Raw genomic sequence first — 21,941 nt, 5'->3', positions numbered from 1 at the left:
TACCTCACTACAGGAAGGATGTGGAAACCATGGAAAAGGTGTGGAGTAGATTTACAAGGATGTTGCTTGGATTGGGGAGCATGCCTTATGAGAATAGGTTGAGTAAATTCAGTCTTTTCTCCTTGGAGCGACGGAGGATGAGGGGTGACCTGATAGAGGTGTACAAGATGATGAGAGGCATTGATCGTGTGGATGGTCAGAGGCTTTTTCCCAGTGCTGAAATGGTTGCCACAAGAGGACACAGGTTTAAGGTTTCTGGGAGTAGGTACAGAGGAGATGTCAGGGGTAAGTTTTTTACTCAGAGAGTAGTGAGCACGTGGGATGGGCTGCCGGCAACGATGGTGGAGGTGGATACGGTAGGGTCTTTTAAGAGACTTTTGCATAGGACATGGAGCTTAGAAAAATACAGGGCTATGGCTAAGCCTAGTATTTTCTAAGGTTGGGACATGTTTGGCACAACTTTGTGGGTCGAAGGGCCTGTGTTGTGCTGTAGATTTTCTATGTTGTGGAGGCCATATAATTAAATCTACCTGAAGTGGAGGGGGATAGGTTCTTGATTAGTAAGGTCTTCAAAGGCCATGTGGAGAAGGCTGGAGAATGGGGTTGAGAAGGACAATAATGATCAAAGGGCAGAGCAGAGACTATTGGGCCAAATGCCCTATTTCTCCTCCTATGTTTTCTGTACGTATGGTCCTTATGTCTGTTTTAAGCAGTACCTATCCATGGATAAAACTGATTTTTACCTGCATTGCCTGTCTTTAACACAAGTTGTAGTTTATCAATTACCTCTATTGGGACTGATGGACAGATTATATATTAGGCTGGACCAAATGTGACAGGCAAAGTGCCCACCTGATCCATTGCACTCTCTTTTTAAAATAACTAGCAGTTAATCCTTGGGCTGGGTTGTGGTGACCGGTGTGTGTATTCACCTTGTCTACTCTCTTCTGCTGCACATATGTGGGACAGCAGCTAGCTGGGATGTTTACAGCATTAGGAACAGCTGAACTCCTCACCTCCCTTAATTTTCCCTTCATCTAGTAATATATTGCCTTTTAAAACTTATCATCTGTATAATGTCAACCGCCTGTTATTTTCAAATTTGAACATTTGACTTCTGGGGTTTACCTAGAGACTCACCATAAAAAGAAATATAAATTAATAATTTAGATAACAAAACAATACCAATTATAACCTTTTTGTAGATACTATATTCCTATCTCATCATTTAAATTACAACATGATTCCATGGCTGTTGGACGACCTGCAATCATAGATACAAAATGTTGATTGTATTACCAACATAATTCTTACCAATGTCTTTTAGTCAATTAATATGACACAGTAAATAGTCCAACAACAATGCTGACTGATCTGGGAGGATGATGCAATGTGTTGCAAAATTAATTATGAAACCATAGACTTTACCTAGAATATTTAGATTTATTCTGATATCTCAGTCAATATCAGATACCTCCTGTTGTCTGTATTTGGCAAAGCATGCTCTGTTTGCTTGGTAAGCAGAGAGTTTTGATTGCATTTTCCTTAACACCATAAAAGGGAGGAACTGTATATCTACAAATATCTGTATATCTACAAATAGTGACTGAACCAATGCGGATTCTAATTTTTGAAATAATACCAGAGGAAATTTGGGCGAAAACCCAAATTTATGTATTGTGATATATAAAGTGATTAGGAGGCCAAATGGAACATTGGTCTTTAATAAAAGGAATGTGGAGCATAACAATAGGGAGGTTTTGATGGAGAGCCACAGGGTGCTTATCATTCTGCATCTGGATTACAATGTACAATCTTAGTCTCTATTTTAAGGAAGAAACATTTGTACAGCTGATTGTGTAAAGAAAGTTCGTTATGTTGAATACTAGGATGAAGAGGTTGAAGTCTGGGGGAAGTTTAAGTATATACTGAGCTTCTGCATTCAAATATTGAAGAATGAGAACTTACCTTATTTAAGCATTAGATTGTGAAGAGAAATGAAGCTGGAAAGATAGGACATACAACAATACAGCACAGGAACAGGCCCTCTGGCCCACTGTACTGTGCCAAATTAACTAATTAGTAATCAAATAATCCCTTCTGTCCACACAATATCTATATCCTCCCATTTCCCTGCACATTCATGTGCCCATCTAGGAGCTTCTTGAATGCCTCTTTCATAATTGCCTTTACAACCACCACCGCAGGCAGCATATCCCAGGCACCAGCACTCACTGTGCAAAAAAAAGTGCCCTGCACATCTACTTTGAACTTGCCACCTCTCACAAATGCAGGCATTCTGTGTCAGGCATTTCAACCCTGGGAAACAAAGATACTCTATGAATTCTTCTTTTAAACTTATAAACCTCTATCAGATTCTCCTCTCCATTGTTCCAGAAAAAGCAACCCATTTCTTCAGCCTCTCATTATGACACAAGCCCTCTTACCAAGGCAGCATCCTGGTAAATCTCTTCTCCACTCTCTCCAAAGCCTCAACATCCTTCCTATAGTGGGACAACTAGAACTGAATACAATACTCCAGATGTAGTTTAACGAGAGTTTTATGAAGTTGAAATATATTTTCCTGACTCTTGAGTGCAATTCCTCGACTAGGCATGCCATATGCCTTCTTTACCACCGTCAACCTGTGTAGCCACTTTCAGGGAACTATGGAGTTGGACCCCAGGATCAATGCACATCCACACTGTCAAAGGTCTTGCCACTGACAGTGTACAATCATTTTACATTTGATCTCCCATAATGCATCATTATATTTGGGCATGTTAAACTCCAGTTGCATCTTTCTGCCCATATCTGGACCTGATTAATATCCTATTGTATCCTTTGTCAGACTTCTGCACTGTCCAGAACACCACCCATCTATGTTTTCATCCAGTTCATTTATATATTTCCACGAACAGCAGAGGTCTCAGAGCAGATCCCTGTGAAACACCACTAGCCCCAGACCACCAGCAACAAAGCCCCAGCAACCACCATCCTCTGTCTTTCTGGTCAAGCCAATAATGAATCCAAACAGCCATGCATCTTAATCTTCTAGATGAACCTCCCATGAGGGATCTTTTCAACACCTTACTCAAATCCACATAAACGACTTCCTCAACTCTACCATCAACAATCACCTTTATCACATCTTCAACAAATTTAGTCTGTTAGTAAAGCATGACTTGCCCCACAGAAAGTTACGCTGACTGTCTTTAATCAAGCCTTGAATTCCCAAATACTCATAAATCCTATCGCTAAGAATCCTCCTCAGTAACTTACCTACCGCTAATGTGAGACTCACAGCTCTATAGTGTTCAGGATTATCTCCATCTCCCTTCTCGAATAATGAAACAGCATTAGCTTTTCACCAAACTTCCAGTTTTATATTGATTTTTCCTGCAGTGGGGTAATCTGGTACTGAGGGAGATGAAGACAGTTTCAGAAAGGGGCACTTATTTAAGATGGAAATGGGAAGGAATTTCTTCTATTAGAGGATTGTAATACTTCTGAATTCTCTACTTCAGGTATTACAAAGTCATTATATTTAAGGCATCACAGACATTCAAGAGAGTCAAGGGGAAAGAGGCAGAGTGGCAGAATGGACATTTTAACTGGAAGCGAAATAAGAGATAAGTGGAGAGAGTTGCAAAGGGCCAAGATAATGCAGTTGTAATAGTATTGAATAGCAGAGTGAGTCTGAGGGTTCAGTAGCCTAGTCATTCTTATACTCTTAGTTAACTTTAGGTGCTATCATGGGTTTACTTAGCTGCAACTCGCACTGATGTCAGCAGATGGAAACAGGTTTTTTTTTGCAATTGTCAAGTATTTGAAACTGTAGTGAGCAGCAAAGAACATGTTTCAGGTTTTGATCATTTTCTTGAGCAATTTGGTTGGTTTATATAATAGTCCAGGATGGTGGAGAAGGAAATTGTAAGAAATTTGAAAAATAACAAAATATGCAGAAGATGGTCTAAAGTCAGAAAAAAATCTGTGGAGAAAGAAAAACAGAGAAAATTACAACCAGTTTAATCTATCTAGTGTTTTTTTTCTGTTTTCATACCAGATGTCAAATATCAATAGATTAAAGACCATAAGATATAGGAGAAGAATTAGGCCATTTGGCCCATCAAGTCTGCGCTGCCAGTTCTTCATGGCTGATCCAATTTTCCTTCCAGCCACAATCTCCTGGCTTCTCCCCATATCCCTTCATGCCTGACTAATCAAGAATCTAGCAACCTCTGCCTTAAATATACATAAAGACTTGGCTTCCACAGCTGCCTGTGGCAAAGAATTCCACAGATTCACCACTCACTGGCTAAAGAAGTTCCTCCTCATCTCCATTCTAAAAGGTCACTCATTAATTATGAGGCTGTGTCCTCTGGGGTTAGACTCTCCCACCACGGGAAACATCCTCCATATTCACTTTATCAAGGCCTTTCACCATTCAATAGGTTTCAACAAGGTGACCCTTCATTCTTCTGAATTCTAGTGAATACAGGTCCAGGGCCATCAGATGCTCTTCATATGACAAGCCATTCAATCTTGGAATCCTTTTTGTGAACCTCCTTTGAACCCTTTCCATTTTCAACACATCCCTTCTAAGAAAAGGGGCCCAATACTCCGAGTGAGGCCTCTACAGTGCTTTATAAAGTTTCAGCATTAGATCCTTACTTTTATATTATAATCCTCTTGAAATTATTTCCAACATTGTGCTTTACTAGTCAAGGTTCATTGCATAAATAGATGGCATAGTGACATGATGTGGAAATGAATGTTAGGAGCATGAAAGTGTGTGTGTGTACAGGAGAAGGGGCTATATAGGCAGGAATCTCGCTAAATGTCCTCTTGTGTATATTTGCCTGTACGTTTTTGAGAATGGGTGGTGCATCCAGCAGTCAGTAAGCCATCTTGTACATCACACTCAATAAAGTGACTACTTTGGCAATGTGACAGAAAGCTGCTGCATTCAAAAGATTTGTATTCTGGTAACAATATATTTCAAAGAAAAAGGCAATCAATTTAAAACATCATTAAACATTTTTCAATTCAAAACTGTTCCTGCCACAGGGGAAAATAATGAGAATTCAGAGCAAATTAAAACATGTACTCACCTTGTTTCTGTAATAACTTAAGAAAATGGGAAAAAGATTTCAGAAAAAAAAACTAGTTTCAAATAAATATTGCTTCAAGTTTCTTTTAATGATTGTCCCAAAAGATTACACAATTATATTTTATTTATCACTCTAAACTATGGGGGCAGGAAATGCATTTCCCAATATATGTAAAAATAACTATAGATCATTCCCAATTTCCTGAGTCACTTTTAAAGCGCACAATTCATTTCAAATACTTAAGTGCAAGACATCACAAACATAAAGCGATGGAGTCCTCTCGAGGTAAGTGCACTCATATCTCACTGTTTGCAGGACAAATGCTCACTGTATTTTGACATGGTGGTAAATGGCTTTTATCACAAGGTGCATTCAATTGCTTATCCCTACCATAGTGTGACATCACTAGGTTAAGAATTGTAGGTGCTCCCCATGTTTGACCCCTGGGAGCCGGGGAAGTCTTATACATTCAAGGTTAAGATAAAATATGAATACTTCCAGAAGCTTCAATCAATTGACTTGTGACCTGTGCAAATTAGTAAGATCTAGTCTTGCCATTACAAATGTATTTTTAATTAATGAGGGATATTTAACTCTCTAATAAATCAAAATTCCTCCAGACACAAAGAACCCTGAGATAAAGATGAGACTTATACAGGGATTGGGAAGTATTCTAATGTGCCCATAAGGAACGAGCTGATAGATATTGTTCTCAATATCAGCGGTAAATATACTTTCACAATATTTCATATATATTTCAAACTATTCCAATTAATAAAGATTTATAATTATAAATGAAAACATATGTATGTATACGTGGTGCTGCTGCTAGTATTAATAAAAAAAGAGGTCCTATTGGCCAGAAAATGGCTCAGAACTGGAATGGTTCTGGAGAATAGGGAATGAAGTATTGGGTGCAGTGCTGACTGTGGACTGAACATCCAGTTGGCTCAGAAGGGCTCAACAGAGTGGAATGGATATAATATTGGCTAAGAGTCTGAACGGACATTAATTTGCTTCTGGACTAAAAAAAGAGCAAAATGTTTGTGGTGATTTGGGAGGATGGAGTTCAGCTCTGACCCTAGCCAGGTTAAATTGGATTGTGCTTCTGGGTGTGCATTAAGCAGTTTACACCTCAAGATGTGGTTCACTTTCCTTTTTCAAGCAGAACTTCATTCACCTTGTGAATAAAATAAAATAAAACATAAACTTTTAAAACACCAGGGCTAAGGATTTCTGAAATATTTAAACAATATATCAGATAAGGACCAGCAAGCCAGTTCAAAACCAAGACATTGATATCTTCTACATTCAAATCATTATGTTATATCATGGTAAAGGCAGCACACAGATCCTTTAAAAGCCTATACGTTCATAATTCTCCCCTTTCTTCTAGTTCTCAAAACTCTGAAACAATTCATATATTGATGCCATATTACATATGTAAAAATTAACAGCAAAATAGGAGGCACTATTCCAAAAACATTACAGATCAGGCAAACAACTGTTTCTTAAGCAAATAGTAAAAAAAAACTGCAAGCCATTTGCAAGACCTCAGCATTATACCCCCTGGAACCACTGCTTTTACCTCTCCCTCTGTTTCCTCAGTTGTCATTTGAGGGAAGACATGGAGAAACGGGGAAAAGGCAAAGGAAAGATTTCACAAGTCTCAGGACACAGTCTCGCTGTCACAGGGTAAAAGCAGGCTATTTTACAATCTGAAGGAAAAGTCTTTCTCTTGAAGTTTCATAGTAGGTCAGGGATCACAAAGTGAATGTAGACTCAGTGGCAGTGTGGAGCTGAAGGGTTTCTCAGATGATATTGTTTTCTCCCCAGGAATCTTGTAATAAAAATGTCTCCAAACATTTCTTGAGGAAGAAGAAACTTTTCTATCATTGTATCTGGAGTACAAAACTATCAACTTACCCTCCCCCCAACACCCACTCTCCATATACACCCACCCTGTACCCCTCCCTGACACACATGCATGTACACACACCACGCACACACACATGTGCGCACACACACTCACACACACACACACACACACACACACGCACTCACACAGAGCACGCAAATTGTGTTTACTGCTAGATAACTCAGCAGTTGTTAAGCAGTAATAACTGGAGATGCATGTAATATTTATAAACAGAGCAGAATCATGCACATAACTTATTTTTAAAAGTTCAGTTCCAATAAGGCTATAGTACACTTAGTGCGCCAGGCTGGAATGTAGCTCATCCATTGTGTATTTTCAAAGTTCAGGCTCTTCCAGTTCAATTAAAACTCGTTTCATATCAAGAAGATCTTCTCATATCGTCACCTTACACTGATTCAAAACTAGTTTGCACTTGAAATATATCAACTAATTATTTCAAATTTCTCTGGGTTCCTAAATGAACAATACACATCCTCTGTGCTTGCAGTGTGTATTATTCTGCAAGGCTACCTCCCTTGTTAGCAGATTACAGCTCTGATGATATGGCAAAACTTGAAACTTTATGTTTGACATGAATCACCTCTCCTGGAATTGCCTTAGCCCTAATACTTTGAAGCTTTCTGAGGAGAGTCTGGCTCTGAGACTGTCTGGCATTTCTCTGGTTCCTGTGTGAACTCTGTCGCAATCCTTCTTGCAAGTGGGTTGGTACTTTTCAGGAGCTCAGCCGCCGACATACGTGCACCTGCTGGAGGCTTGCTACCCTTCTTTTGCAACAGAGCCTTGAAGTTCTCATTACTGGTGCTGGTTTTGGACCCATTTCCATTAGCCGAGGGGGCATGCTTGAGCCCAGTGCTGGGGGCTGCTGCTATGGGTTTGGTAGGGGAAATAGCCACCTGTCTCACAGTGAAAGATTGTCCGGGCTCTTTCCAGCCGAGCACTTTCCTCTTCGACCTAGCCAAAAAAAGGACAAAATAAAATTCAAACAGGATACTCTCCAGTCCTTTTGCTTTCTAAACCAAATATAGAAAATGAATGTGACTGGACCACTTTACAACTCATGGTGAGTTAGGCTGACTCACTAAAAGCTAAGGTGAAAGTACATTTGTCTTCAAGTCCAGGGAACAGAGGAAATCTTTTCCTAATCATTTAACAGAATGGCACACATCAAATAAAAGCTATTTCAGTCAATGATGAGTAAGTTAATAGAAGTTATAACAGTTCTGATACTACACTGGCTGACAATTTCAAGCAATCTTGTTTAGCCTAGTATGGATATCAGTGTTTCAGCAGGAAGAGCGAGTGAAATGAAAGCATTCATCTCTATGTTTTGTTTTTCAACTCATGGATGATTTTAGTCAGGTTGAAAGTCAGTCAATAGTTGGAAATCCGTGAGTAATTTATTGTAATATTAGATAGTGACAACCTCATCATAAAGATGTACTATCAGTGATTACCAATTGTTCTGTAATGCAATGTAACATTAGTCATAGACAATTCCACTATAATGCATTGTAAGATTGGAAATTAACAATCTCATTGTAATGCATGGAGACAGAAAAGACTGCAGACACTGGGATTTGGAGCAATGACCAATCTGCTGGAGGCATTCAGTGGGTTGAGCAGTTGAGAGCAAAGAACCAGTCAATGTTTTATGTCAATGCCCTACATCAGCTCTCAATGTTGTTGGCAATGCCAACATAATGGAATATGATGACAATGACATTTTCATCTCAGTTATTAAAAATCCCAAACAAATGGAGGTAAGATCAATCAGTGCTAATCCCAATGTACTAGACAGTGAAATTGTCTATTGACAATCCCACCGTTACATCTGTGATTAAAATGTCAACAAAATATGCTATTTCCAGTCACAAATAGTCCCACTATTATAAGCTGTAATATTGGAAATCGCAATAAAATAGTTTCAAATGTATTAACGGTAATTATGAACTTTATTCCAGCATAATTAATTATTGTTTAGTCCAAAAGTGACATTCCGACTGTACTGGATTACAGTCTCAACCAGAGACAATCTCATTTTGAGAGTATGAAATTAGTTAGTTGACAAGCCACCCCCACAGTAGCTGGCATCGTATCAGCTACTCAGTTAATAATGAGCAATTGCTGAGACCTCTGTGGGATTTCTCCTGGTCTGCTGCCATAAATCTGGAGGAAGATCAGCTGGAACACCACGTAGACTGAATATTTCATCACCAGTTTCACCCTGTAGGCATCGTGGAAGCTCATGTTTATTCATTACTTTTGCTGATATTCTCCATATGCTCACGCCTCAATGTTTTCCTTACCTGTGAATAACAGTGAAGAGATCTTCAGTGGAGTGTTGGGCGCCTGAGGAGACGAAGACCTCATCGTCATCCTCCATCATTTCTCCACCCTGTGCATCTGTGGGACTTCTCTGCTTAACATTTGGATTCAAGGGAATATCTAGAGATAATGAGATAGAATTCAACTATTAGTGGAGTCCCTAAAGATTTCAGCTGAATCAACATTTGTGCAGATGCAGCAATGGAAAAATCACTCAGTTGTGCACACCACCACGTAATCAGAATCCAAAGTATAGCACCCCGAAAATCTAAACTACAAGAAGCAAAAAATACCAAAAAGATACCATGACTTGCTAGTAGATCTATGTGCACCTGCATCTGGGCTACATTGTCTGATTAAACCATCTTAGAAACCTAATCAGTTTAGTGATTCAGTGACTTGTGTTACTGAGCCATTAAAACGAAGGATCTCCAATTTGATCATCTCTGCCACATAAGCTAATGACAGCCAGAGTAACCTTGAAGCCTTCTTCTGGGAAGGAAATCAAACAGTATTTTCCTTCAGGTAATATCCAGACAATCTTGCCAATTGGGTATTTGTATAAAATGGTTTAGCAGAAACGCCAGTGCAGCTATGGTTAAGCATACTGCTTATATTTAAGCAAGGGGAAAGTATCTTTGCAATAGATGGCTACTCTCTTTTCACCATACTATTCAATAGCTGCAAGAAACCTTCAGTCACTTACCCCTTCTTTGAGCTGTTTCCTTTCCTCACTCATCTTAGATGGCCAAGTGAATATGGAGGAGCATTTCAAGAACCCTGTTTAAGCAAAGTCACATAAGAACGGGACATTTTTTTCTTAGAGATCAGAATGTTCTGTGGGTGGATGCTCCGACTGGGAAATGGGCTGTGTTAGTCTCTCAGATTATATGGATGACCACAGCCATGAGTCTTCCTAGACAGCTGAATGAGATCACTGCCAGCGTGGGTAAAACCTTGTGTTAAGCACATCTCAAATTGTCATTAAATATGAACTTAATGGAACAGCGTCGATTACATAAAGCTTCATACTGGCTCTATGTCAAGGTAAATTAAGCTTCTTGTTTTAGAAATACTTACGGTGTAAACAGATCATGATTATTGGAACAAGACTGATAACCATTTGTTCCTACTCAGAAATGTGCTTGGAGCCAGCAGCACATTTCGGTCCCATTTTTCAGCCCTACCATTGCCAGTGAAAACTCCGATGAAAAGAGGGAAAGCAGTCTCTCGAACCTTGTGGATTAACTAAAGTTCCATTAGATTAAAATAAAAATAGGAAAATCCCATTTCTTGTCTCATCAGATTTTAGCTAAATCTACATGGCACTTTAGCTCACCATATTTATTGAGACAAATGGTGAGACCTCAGAAGTCAAAGCTGATTGGTCCCTATGACATCACCAATCATACTACATAGGCAATTTCAGTGTAACCAAAAATACTCAAACTTTTACAAACTATTGTAATTGTAACTTACCTACCTGGGTTCTCTGAACATAGGAATTCTATGTGAAACTTATTTTCTGGGTATCGGTTATGGTAGGAGGTAATGCAGAGTGCACGGGTAGGGAAGTTAAAATTGTAATTTATTGTAATGACGGGGTCATTCACACAGGTCAGTTAGTGTGCATAAAAAGCGCCTCTGAAGAATTTTGGTGTCTGCATAGTGGTGAATCAGAGATTAGGAGCGAGGGAAGGTGGAACTTGCTCAGGATGGTGAGTGTGCATTAAAAAGCAGTGCTTTGTGAGAGTTCTGCTTTGAACAGAGACTGGAGAGTGCAAAATAAAGTAACACAGTGGAAAGTAGAGTGGCCTTTGTTGGAGAGGACAGCATTTAGAATGGGGATTTTGAGGATTTAGCTCTTCAAATCTTCAGCAAGAAGAGGCTTGAGTGAGAGAAGACAAGAAGCTACAGGGAGATTTCTTTCTGCTTATTTATTGTTTCCTGCTTTATAATTGCTCATTCAGAGCAATCGGGATACCAGGGAGGATAGTTAAATGTTCCTCTTGTGAGATGTAGGAAGGCAGGGAACCCCCAGTGTCCCTGACAACTTCACCAGCAGGAAGTGCATCCAGCTGCAGCTTCTAAAGCTCCGCATTAATGAATTCAAACTGGAACTGGATGAACTCTGGATCATTTGGGAGGCTGAGAGGGTGATAGATAGGACATGTAGGGAGGTAGTTACACACAAGGTGCAGGATACAGGAAGTGTGGTGATAGTCGGAAGGGTGAAGGGGTTAAGGAGTAATGCAGAATACCCCTGTGGCCATCCCCGTCAGTAACAGGGGTGTTGTTGAGGCAGATGACCTAGCAGAGGAAAGCCACGGTGGTCTGGTCTCTGGCACTGGGCATGGCTCCATGGCTCAGAAGGGAAGGAGGGAGAAGAGGTGAGCCACGGTGATACAGGATTCATTTGTTACCGGAACAGTGAGGAGGTTCTGTGGAAGAGAATGAGATTCCCAGATGGTATTTTGCCTCCTGGGTGCCAGGGTCTGGGACATCTTGGACTGAATCCTCAGCATTTTCAAATGGGAGGGAGAGCAGCCAGAGATTGTGGTCCATGTAAGTACCAATGACATTGGTATGAAGAGGGATGTGTTTCTGCAAAGTGAGTTCAAGGAACTAGGTGCTAAGTTAAAGAGTTGTACTCTCAGGAATAATACCCATGCCGTATGCTAGTGAGGTCAGAAATAGGAAGATTATAGAGTTTAACACATAGGTAAGGAGTTGATGTAAGAGGGAGGGCTTCACATTTTTACTGGGCTCTCTTCCAGGGAAGGTGGGACCTCTACAGAAGAGACAGTTTGCACTTAAACAGGAGGGGGACTAATATCCTAGAGGGAAAGTTTGCTAGTACTGCACAGGGGGTGGGAGGGTGGGAAAGGGGGTGGTTTAGAAACATAGAGTTACAGGGGGATGGGAATCAGAGTGCCAGAACAGACAGTGGAGAGGTTGCGGAGACAGATGTTGTTAAGACCTAAAAGTTAGGAATCACAAGGTTGAGCATGGTGTAACTAGTGTCCTGAGCTGCATATATTTCAACACAAGAAGTATCGTAGGAAAGGCGGGTGAATTCAGGACATGGTTCAACCCAAGGAATTATGATATTGTAGCTATTAGTGAGTCTTCATTGCAGTAGGAGCAGTACTGGCACAATATTCCAGGGTTCCGTTGTTTTATACATGATAGAGCGGGAGGGATTTGAGGGGAAAGGGTGGCGTTACTAGTCAGGGAAAATATCACAGCACTGTTTAGTCAGGATGGATTGGAGAACATGTCTGGTGAGGCTTTATGGGTGGCACTGAGGAATAAGGAAGATATGAGCATGTTAATCGGTCTATATCATAGACCAGCCAACAGTCCAAGGGAGTTAAAGGAAGAAATTTGTAGAGATCAGAATCTGAATCAGAATCAGGTTTATTACTCTGGCACGTGTCGTGAAATTTGTTAACTTAGCAGCAGCAGTACTGTGCAATGCATGATAATATAGAAAGAGAAAAAAATAAGTAAATCAATTACAGTAAGTAAATATATATGATTGAATAAATAGATAAAAATAGTGCAAAAACAGAAATAATATATATTTTTTAAAAACTGAGGCAGTATTCTTGGGTTCAATGTCCATTTAGAAATTATATGGCAGAGGGGAGGAAGCTGTTCGTGAATCACTGAACGTGTGCCTTCAGGCTTCTGTATGTCTTTCCTGACAGTAACAAGGAGAAGAGGGTATGTTCTAGGTGATGGGGTCCTTAATAATGGACACTGCCTTTCGGAAGCACCACTCCTTGAAATGTCCTGGGTGTTATGGAGGCTGTTGCCCAAGATGGAGCTGACTAATTTTCGACTTTCTGTAGTTTCTTTCATCCTGTGCAGTAGTACCTGCTCCCCACCCCCCCAAAACCACTGACCCAGGCAGTGATGTAGCCAGTCAGAGTGCTCTCCACAGTATATCTGTAGAAGTGTTTGAATGTTTTAGTTGACAAACCAAATCTCTTCAAACTCCTAGTGAAATATAGCAGCTGGCTTCCCTTCTTTATAACTGCATCAGTATGTTGGTACTACGTTAGATCCTCATGAGATCTTGACACCCACAAACTTGCACACTCTCTTCACTTTGACTAAGAAATAAAAGGAAGTAATAAGGTACTTATGGAGTATAAAAATGCAAAGGAACACTTAAGAAAGAAATCAGGAGGGCTAAAAGAAGGCATGAGGTTGCTCTAGCAGACAAGGTGAAGAAGAATCGTAAAGGCTTCTACTGATATGTTAAGAACAAAAGGATCGCATGGGGCAAAATTGGTCCTCTGGAAGATCAAAATGGTTATCTATCAAAAGAGATGTGGTAATAGATTTTTTTGCATCTGTGTTTTCTCAGGAGCTGGACATAGGGTCTATAGAAGTGAGGCAAAGCAGCATCAAGGTTATGGGCCCTGTACAGATTACAGACGAGGAGGTGTTTGCTGTCTTGAGGCAAATCAAAGTGGAAAAATTCCCAAGGGCTGACAAGATGTTCCCTCAGACCCTGAGGAGGCAAATTGCAAGGGCTCTAGCAGAGATATTTAAATCATCTTTTGCAACAGTTGAAGTACTGGAGGATTGAAGAATAGCTAATGTTTTTCTGCTGTTTAAGAAAAGCTCTAAAAATAAACCAGGACTTTATAGACCCTTGAGCCAGACTTCAGCAGTGGGAAAGTGATGGGAAGATATTCAATGAGACCAGAGATATGTATATTTGGATAGACAGGGATTAATTAGGGATAGTCAACATGGCTTTGTGCGTGGTCATGTCTAACTAATCTCAGAGTTTTTCGAGGACATTACCGGGAAAGTTGATGTAGGCAAGGCAATGGATGTTGTTTACGTGTTCAGCAAGGCTTTTGTCAAGATCTCGCATGTGAGTTTGGTCAAGAAAGTTCGGTCACTTGGCATTCAAGATTAGGTCATAAATTGCAATAGACTTTGTTTTTGCTGGAGAAGCCAGATAGTAGGTAGTCATCTCTCTGATTGTAGTGCCCCAGGGACTGGTGTGGGTCCATTGTTGATTTTCATTAATATCAATGATCTAGATGAAAATGTGGCTAACTGGATCAGCAAATGTGCAGATGACACCAGGATACGAGGGGTAGTGGACAGTGAGAAAGACTGTCAAAACTTGCAGCAGCATCTGGACCGGCTGGAAAACTGGGCTGAGAAATGGCGGGTGGAATTTAATGCAGACAAGTGTGAGGAGTTGCACGTTGGGAGGACCATCCAGGATAGGTCTCATACTGTAAGCAGTCAAGCACTGAGGAGTGTGGTAGAACAAAGGGATCTGGGAATACAAGTCTATAATTCATTGAAAGTGGCATCACAGATAGTAAAGAAAGCTTTTGGCACATTGTCCTTCATAAATCAAAGTATTGAGTACAGGAGTTGGGATGTTATGTTGAAGACATAGGTGAGGCCCAATTTGGAGTAATGTCCACAGTTTTAGTCACCTACCTACAGGAAAGATGTAAATAAGATTGAAACAGTACAGTGAAAGTTTACAAAACTGGAGGACCTGCGTTATAAGGAAAGATTGAAGAGGTTAGGACTTTATTCCCTGGAATGTAGAAGATTGAGGGGGCATTTAATAGAGGTATACAAAATTATGAGGTGTACAAATAGAGTAAGTGCAAGCAGGCTTTTTGGTCTGAGAGTGGGTCATGGGTTAAGGGTGAAAGCTGAAATGTTTACGGGAAACATGAGGAGAAAGTTCTTCAATAAGACGGTGGTGAGAGTATGGAACAAGCAAGTGGTGGATGGGATTTTGATTTCAACGTTTAAGCGAAGTTTGGATAGGTACATGGATGGAAGGGGTATGGAGGACTGTGGGCTGAGTGCAGGCCGATGGAACTAGGCATTTTAAATGGCTCAGTCTATCATGTGGCAGCATTAAAGCATGCAGACATGGCCAAGAGGTTCAGTTGTTGTTCAGAACAAACACCAGAATGGGGAAGAAAAGTGATCCAAGTATCCTTGACCGTAGAATGATTGTTGGTGCCAGATGGGGGCGTAAGTATCTCAGAAACTGCTGATCTCCTGGCATTTTCACACACAACAGTCTCTGAACTTTACAGAGAACGGTGCACAAAGCAATACAACATCCAATCAGCTGCAGTTCTATGGGTGAAAATGCCTTTTTTTAAATGATAGAGGTCAGAAGAGAATAGTTCTGACAGGAAAGCGACAGTATCTCAAACAATCACACAAAACAACAGCAGAAGAGCATCTCTGAATGTCCAATACAGCAAACGTTGAAGTAGATGAGTAACAGCAGCCCGAGACCACGAACATACACTCAGCGGCCACTTTATTAGGTAAGGAGTACGTATTACAGTGACCTCAGAGTGTACAACTGGGATACTTTCACTGGAAAATGATTACTTAAATACCTGTCTTCCACACAACAGGTGCCCAGTCACTAAGAATTGCCCACAACTCTGTGGGAAGGGTGGACTGAATTTCCCACAACCAGGTAGCTTATTTAAACCACTACCATGACACCCAGCAGTAAGAAACTTTTAATCTGTAAAGAATCAGTTTATAACCTGATACCTCACATACCTGCAGAATTCTGACCCAGATCAGGGCTCAGCGGTACCTTTTGGCATCTCCCAGTCCCATCATTGTATTCCACATATCTGTTCCCTTCCAGGCGAATGTCAGTAGCTGCAACAGTTCCTGTACTTGGACCATGTGCTTTAATCACTTTCGACCCTCGTTCTGCATGGGAGGCATCAGTGGCAGGTGGAGCATTTGCATTGTTAGGGGATGCAGGGCCAGTTGGGTTGTGTAGTGGGCTCTGATCTGTTCTCTCCGTGACTACAAGTATGTGCGCCGTATTTGTTGGCACAATCAGTACATTTGGTTTCTTAGGGACAGGAGGTGGTGTCTTAGTTTTCTTCTTCTCAATATATTGAGTGGAAGTCCCTGTTAACTCTGTGGAACTTAGCCTTTGGCTCTCATCCTGGGTGTTTAGTACACCTCTGGATTGTTTATTGCCCAAGTGGTTACTCTGAATGTAAACAGACTGAGCACGTGCAGATTCTGGAGGTCCCAGGGGCTTCTGACTCTCTGGGCTATCTAAAGAGCTTTGTCTTTGGACACCAACTTTCCTAAAGACTGTGACAAAAGCTTTATTTTTAGAAGCTGGTGAAGTGAGCGTAGTCGTGGGACATGGATGCTCGATTGGAGAAAGCTTTAGTGCGATACTTGAAGGTCTTTTTGACATCGGTGGCTTTCCTGGAACCGGTGGCCGGACCTTTTTCGGGGGTGTTTCACTGGGTTCACTGTGGATTACCTGTGGTGGTTCGAATGCGTCCAGGTGATCCTCGCTTTCTGATTTACTGACTGAGCGAAGGCGGACAGATTCCAAAACTGTCTGGGTGATGATTGGCATGGAAGGTTGGTTAGGGCTCTGTTTCTGGCCAGGCTTATTGATGTTTGAGGAATCGGAATGCCGTCGGCTGGCTTTTGCTTTGCTTTTGATAGAGAGCAGTCCTGTAAAATCCAAATGAGGAGGTGGAGTAATGGGCAAGTCAAAGATGCGCTTTGATTTTGGGCTCTTTTCATTTGGGGAAACTGGCTGCAATGAAGACTTCCTTTCTGGTACCTTGGGCTTTGGTTTGCCTCCTGGCTGTGGCACATGGCACTGATAAACAGACATCGGAAAAGAAGTGGTAGGTGTTTCCGACTGACTTGAATAACCACTAGATGGTGACATCAGCCCAGGGAGCTTCCCTGGCGAAGATACTTTGGATTCCACTTCAACAGATAACTGGGATGGAGTTGTAGCTCTTGAAACAGATGGTGATGTCAAGGATTCAGAACTGCTCTGAGACTTAATACACTCAATTACAGTTATTCCTGTTGTAGTACTAGAGTTTGAGAGGGACCTATATGGATCATTGGACTTCCAATCATTAAGGAACCAGTGTTCTGTGTACCGTATGGGTTCTCCGTCCTTCATCGTGGGTGTAGTTGAGCTGGAACGGACATCTGATATAAAGCCACTGGATTCATTGCTATCTATTGATTCACTTTGAGCCACCTGCTTCTCCACAGGGATAAACAGCTTTGTTGGCCTGTTTTCTTGAGGAGAACTGTTTGATGGAATTCTTTCAGGATTAGGACTGATCTCACACGTCTTCAAGGAAACATTTCGCACCGGTGGAATTGGCTTCTTCTTTGGCTTTTTCAAAGAGATACTTCTTGACCGAGGTCTTGTTTTCTGGCATCCTTCCTGGTCAGTTATTACAGAGACGTTCTCAGTGCTTTGGCTGTCTTCAGAGCTGGCACTGGGATAACGCATGATGTAATTTGCACTATGCCGCCGGGTGTGGTCATAGTGCCTGGAGTCATAGAACCTTACTGCATCCGCCGAACAGCATGACCCAGAATCTGTTGGCGTTGACAGTGACCTCTCACGGAATTTGCAGGCATCCGTATTCGCGTAACCTTGGAGTTCCAGGCTTGAGGCCGTATCTTCAATTATGCCATCAATTGGGTAAATTATAATTCGTTCATGGTTAGTTCTTGTATCCTTATGATTCTGAAGTTTCTGGGCTGCTTCCCCTGGCGGTGTTGTGAAAGTGTTGATCATGGGGCTTCTGGCATTTTGTCTTTGGCCTTCACTTGGTAAAAAGGTTGATAATGAAACATTGCAATCTGGATGTGAGCCAGCATTCAGTAATAGCCCTGAGTCTTGCTGCTGAGGATGTTTCAAACACTGAAGTGACGCAGATGAAGCCATATTTGAAACATGAGGCGAAGACACAGAACTGCTGCCGTTCCAAGCTTTACTGAAAGTACATTGGTTCTCCATGTGGTTTCCCAGATTGGACGCAGTAGCATGTTGCTCCTGCGCTGAAGAAACAACAGCCTGCTGCACATGGGGCTGGCCACTGTTGTATGTTTGACTGAATGTCAAAGGAGCATGTTTGCCAACATGCAAGGCCTCCACTGACACCGAGCTTGGTGCAGTTACAACACTCGAATTGTTCAAGGAAGAAGAAAAGCTGGATCCTCTCATTTGATTCCAAGAAGTGTTGAGAGAAGAGAAGCTATGTTCACTTAATGATGTAGGCATCACCTGGGGATTGTTCATTGTGAATGTGATGTTCCCTGAAGACTGAGATAGATTTGAATTGTTTATTTGACCTAGATCACTTTGTACCTTCCTGAGAGTTGGAGGAAATGACTGCACCGTCCCAAGATTGTTAACGGGGTCCTGTTTCCCATTGGTAACACTCATATCTTCATCAAAAGTAAAGAGACGCTGATTTGCCTCTGTCTTTGTTAACATACGAGGAGATGTCAATTCTTCCTTAAAAGCCCCTATAAAGCAAAAATCAAATTAACCCAATAAATTCTTTAGATCTGAGAACATTAACTTTTTACTGTTTCCAACTGACAAAAACAAGTGAATATAACTTTCAACACATTTAAATTCCCCGTAGGAATTGCAAGCAAATATTAGAAACACCAAATGCTTTGGTTTAAATATTATTGGTTTCAAAGACATTCCATGTCACAAGTGGAACATGACGGTTAAGCATTTTTTGACTGTAGGCATTAAAATATTGTGTGGTTGCAGTGCCCCAAGTGTGCTGTGCCTGTGGGTGGCACTGTCAGGGAGCAAAGGTGACCTCTTTAGTGAAAGAAACAGCCCAGACAAAATCACTGGACCATTAATCAACTTAACTTAGGCTTCCTTTGTAAAATTCCACTACATATTTGACTTTGTTCTGCACCCAGCAATAAAACAATCCCTTCTTGGGCAGACTGAGTTCACTAGTTAAATAGAGACAAGCTTTCCTACTCTACAGACAGCAGTCAATGTCCCAAACACAACAAATCATATGTAAAAACACAAAATGCCGGCAGAACTCAGCAGGCCAGACAGCATCGATGGGAGGAGGTAGTGACAACGTTAACCCTTCATCAGGAGTCATATGTAATGTGTTCTAAGAGCTGGAAGGGGAATGCACTTTTTACACTCTTTCTTCAAAAGATCCTTTATACAGCAAACCATTCTAAACCACTTCTTGGGACTATTATCAAATAAAATATGGTGGAGTCCAATAGGGTAGATATATTTTAAAGGATGAGATACAAGCAAACAGATAACAGGAGGAAAATCCAACACTTGGAGACTAAATAGCTGAAAGCATGGCATTCAGTCTGATGGGGAAGAGTGTCCCCCTCCCACCATCAACTTCATTTCTTGTTCATCTGTTACATTTGTCTCCTGACTTCTGCACATCTGTTCTTCACCTTCCTTATGTGCTCCTTCACATTTCATTACCCAGTTCCCATCACCAACTTTCATGTCAGTGTCTATGATCTTGCAGTCTCCTACGGCTGCATCACTGTGTTTGGACCTACGTTTGAAGCCTACTGTCAAGGAGGGCAAATGGTTGCTGTAAATGCTGACTGGAATAACCTACTTAATTACAGTTTAGTCTTAAAAGGCTAAAGGGGTCAGCTTAATGAATACTTCCAATCAATAATTAGTTCCAAATATCTGATCACTTAAAGACAGAGTAATTTTAACTCTTGCAACACACACGGAATGCTGGAGGAACTCAGCAGGCCAGACAGCAACTATGGAAAAGAGTAAACTGTCGACATTTTGGTCTAAGACCCTTCCTGATGAACGGCCTCGGCTGCTGTTTACTCTTTTCCACAGATACTACCTGACCCATTGAGTTCCTTCAGCATTGTGTGTGTTGCCTAGATTTCCAGCATCTGCGATTTTCTCTTGCTTGGAATTTTAATTCGAGTGTGGGACTTCTTTCATAACTTTTAGAAACTAAAGTTAATGCTTCTGCCTGCAAATCTGAAAATTTCGTCACTCTTGAGCAAGTACAGAAAGAAAGTAATCTGCTAATAACAGTAATATGTGAAAGGGTATCATTGGCCACTACCTCACCCTACATATTCATTTCTGTGGACTTTATTGTTTAGTTGTGGTTGATATCACTGGATGCATTTATTGCTGGCTAAAAAAAAGGTTTGTCCCAAACAAATCAGCTTTATACTAAGATAAAAAGAAACTCCTGTATGAGTTTCTGGAATACCTATGTTCACTTTATCTTCATATTAAGTTATTTAAAGAATTTGATATTTCCTCACTCTGTCTGAGACTTGTGATTTACTCTGGGTTCACACATTCCTTTCATCTTTCATACCACCACTGGTAGGATGTCAGACCATTTCACCTGATGTCAAGGTTCTATGATTTGTGAACCAATGATAAAAACTCCCTCCTTCTTTATGTAGATCCTCAACATCCAATTCTTCACCTGGTTTTAACATGCATCACACCATCTTCATATTTAATTTGGCTACAACTTTATCAGGATAAATTGGTAAAGCAGGTTTCACTATATTTAATGAGAGATGCTCTTATGACATGCATGTAAGAATTACTCCCAAGTATGTCAGTGGGAACGTAGCAAATCTATTTATTATATAATTGTTTATCTGGTGTAGCAGAGCCCTAGGATTGACATTCAATTTCTGTTTGAAATGCATGAATTATTGTGATCAGTAGAAAGTGTAATACATGCCGGTGACCATTAGGTGGCAGGCCAGTACATCATTAGCATTATATGAATATCTGGGCTGTTGAAGTTATCGGAAGGACTTGCACTCACTCAATCCAGAGACATGGTGGAAAATGGACATTTAAACAAAATTCTTTCTAAAAAACTGTGAATAAATGTTTCATTTTGGGAGGAAGACAATAATCACACTTGTTTGTGGAAACTGATATTAAGGAAACAATGATTATAGTGGAAAATGGGTAGAATGGAGAAACAATTAGACAAAAACATTGTATTGTTTTTCTCTAGAGGCTGAACACTAATGATTTGTGTACTGTGTTATTTCTGCTACCTCTCCTATCCCTCACTACTGCTCGAGTGGAAACTACACTTTTAGCTGCTAGAATCCTCTACTATAGAGTTCCCCTGCCTAACTCTCTCTATTTCTTTCTCTTGTGAAAATTCACTGCGGAAAACTCAACTTTGACTTCACATTCCTTTACATGGATTGGCATCAGAATATGCTTGTATCTCTATTCGTTAAGAGTGATGCATAAATACAAGTTGTGGCTGTCAAATCCATTTCACATGTGAAATTACTTTGCCCTATGGGGGAAGTGCACTTTGATTCCATTCCTTAAGGGATTATTTTCACTTCATTTGTATTTTTATTGACATGCAGTGAAGAATTGGCTCTTCCGGACTTTCGAGCAATGCCACCCAACAATCTCCCTATTTAATCCTAACCTAATCATGGGACAATTTACAATGCCTACTGTGGAAGGAAAACCCATGCAGTACCGGAGAGAATGTACAAAACTCCTTTCAGGCAACAGCAGGAATTGAACTCAGGTCGCTGGTAAAGTGTTGGGCTGACCACTATGCTACCTAATGCTCACACAAGCCCCTGGACTATCTGTAAAATCATGGAGACTTCTGAAAACACACTAATCAAAATCAGTAATAAAGTTTTTGTCAAGCAACAGC

The 21,941-nt window shown here is 40.8% G+C and overlaps 1 protein-coding gene across 11 annotated transcripts in view; it reads right to left on the bottom strand.

Annotated features, from left to right (window-relative positions):
- Positions 1 to 5,181: 5,181 nt before the first annotated feature.
- Positions 5,182 to 21,941, bottom strand: part of nhsl2 (NHS-like 2) — a 431,863-nt gene continuing 415,103 nt past the window's right edge. For 10 of the 11 annotated variants that reach the window (XM_059977093.1, XM_059977083.1, XM_059977084.1 and 7 more), the window contains 3 exons: positions 15,970 to 18,741; positions 9,360 to 9,498; positions 5,182 to 8,004 (listed from right to left, as the gene is read on the bottom strand). In XM_059977093.1, the coding sequence (XP_059833076.1) occupies positions 7,656 to 8,004; positions 9,360 to 9,498; positions 15,970 to 18,741 (3,260 nt within the window). In that variant the 3' untranslated portion in view covers positions 5,182 to 7,655. Of the gene's footprint in view, positions 8,005 to 9,359; positions 9,499 to 10,084; positions 10,159 to 15,969; positions 18,742 to 21,941 lie in introns of those variants that run through there. The other variant, XM_059977088.1, reaches the window with a different exon arrangement.

Source organism: Hypanus sabinus, chromosome 8, assembly GCF_030144855.1.
Source record: "Hypanus sabinus isolate sHypSab1 chromosome 8, sHypSab1.hap1, whole genome shotgun sequence".
Lineage (NCBI taxonomy): Eukaryota > Metazoa > Chordata > Chondrichthyes > Myliobatiformes > Dasyatidae > Hypanus > Hypanus sabinus.
This window is presented reverse-complemented; position numbering and strand designations above follow the sequence as displayed.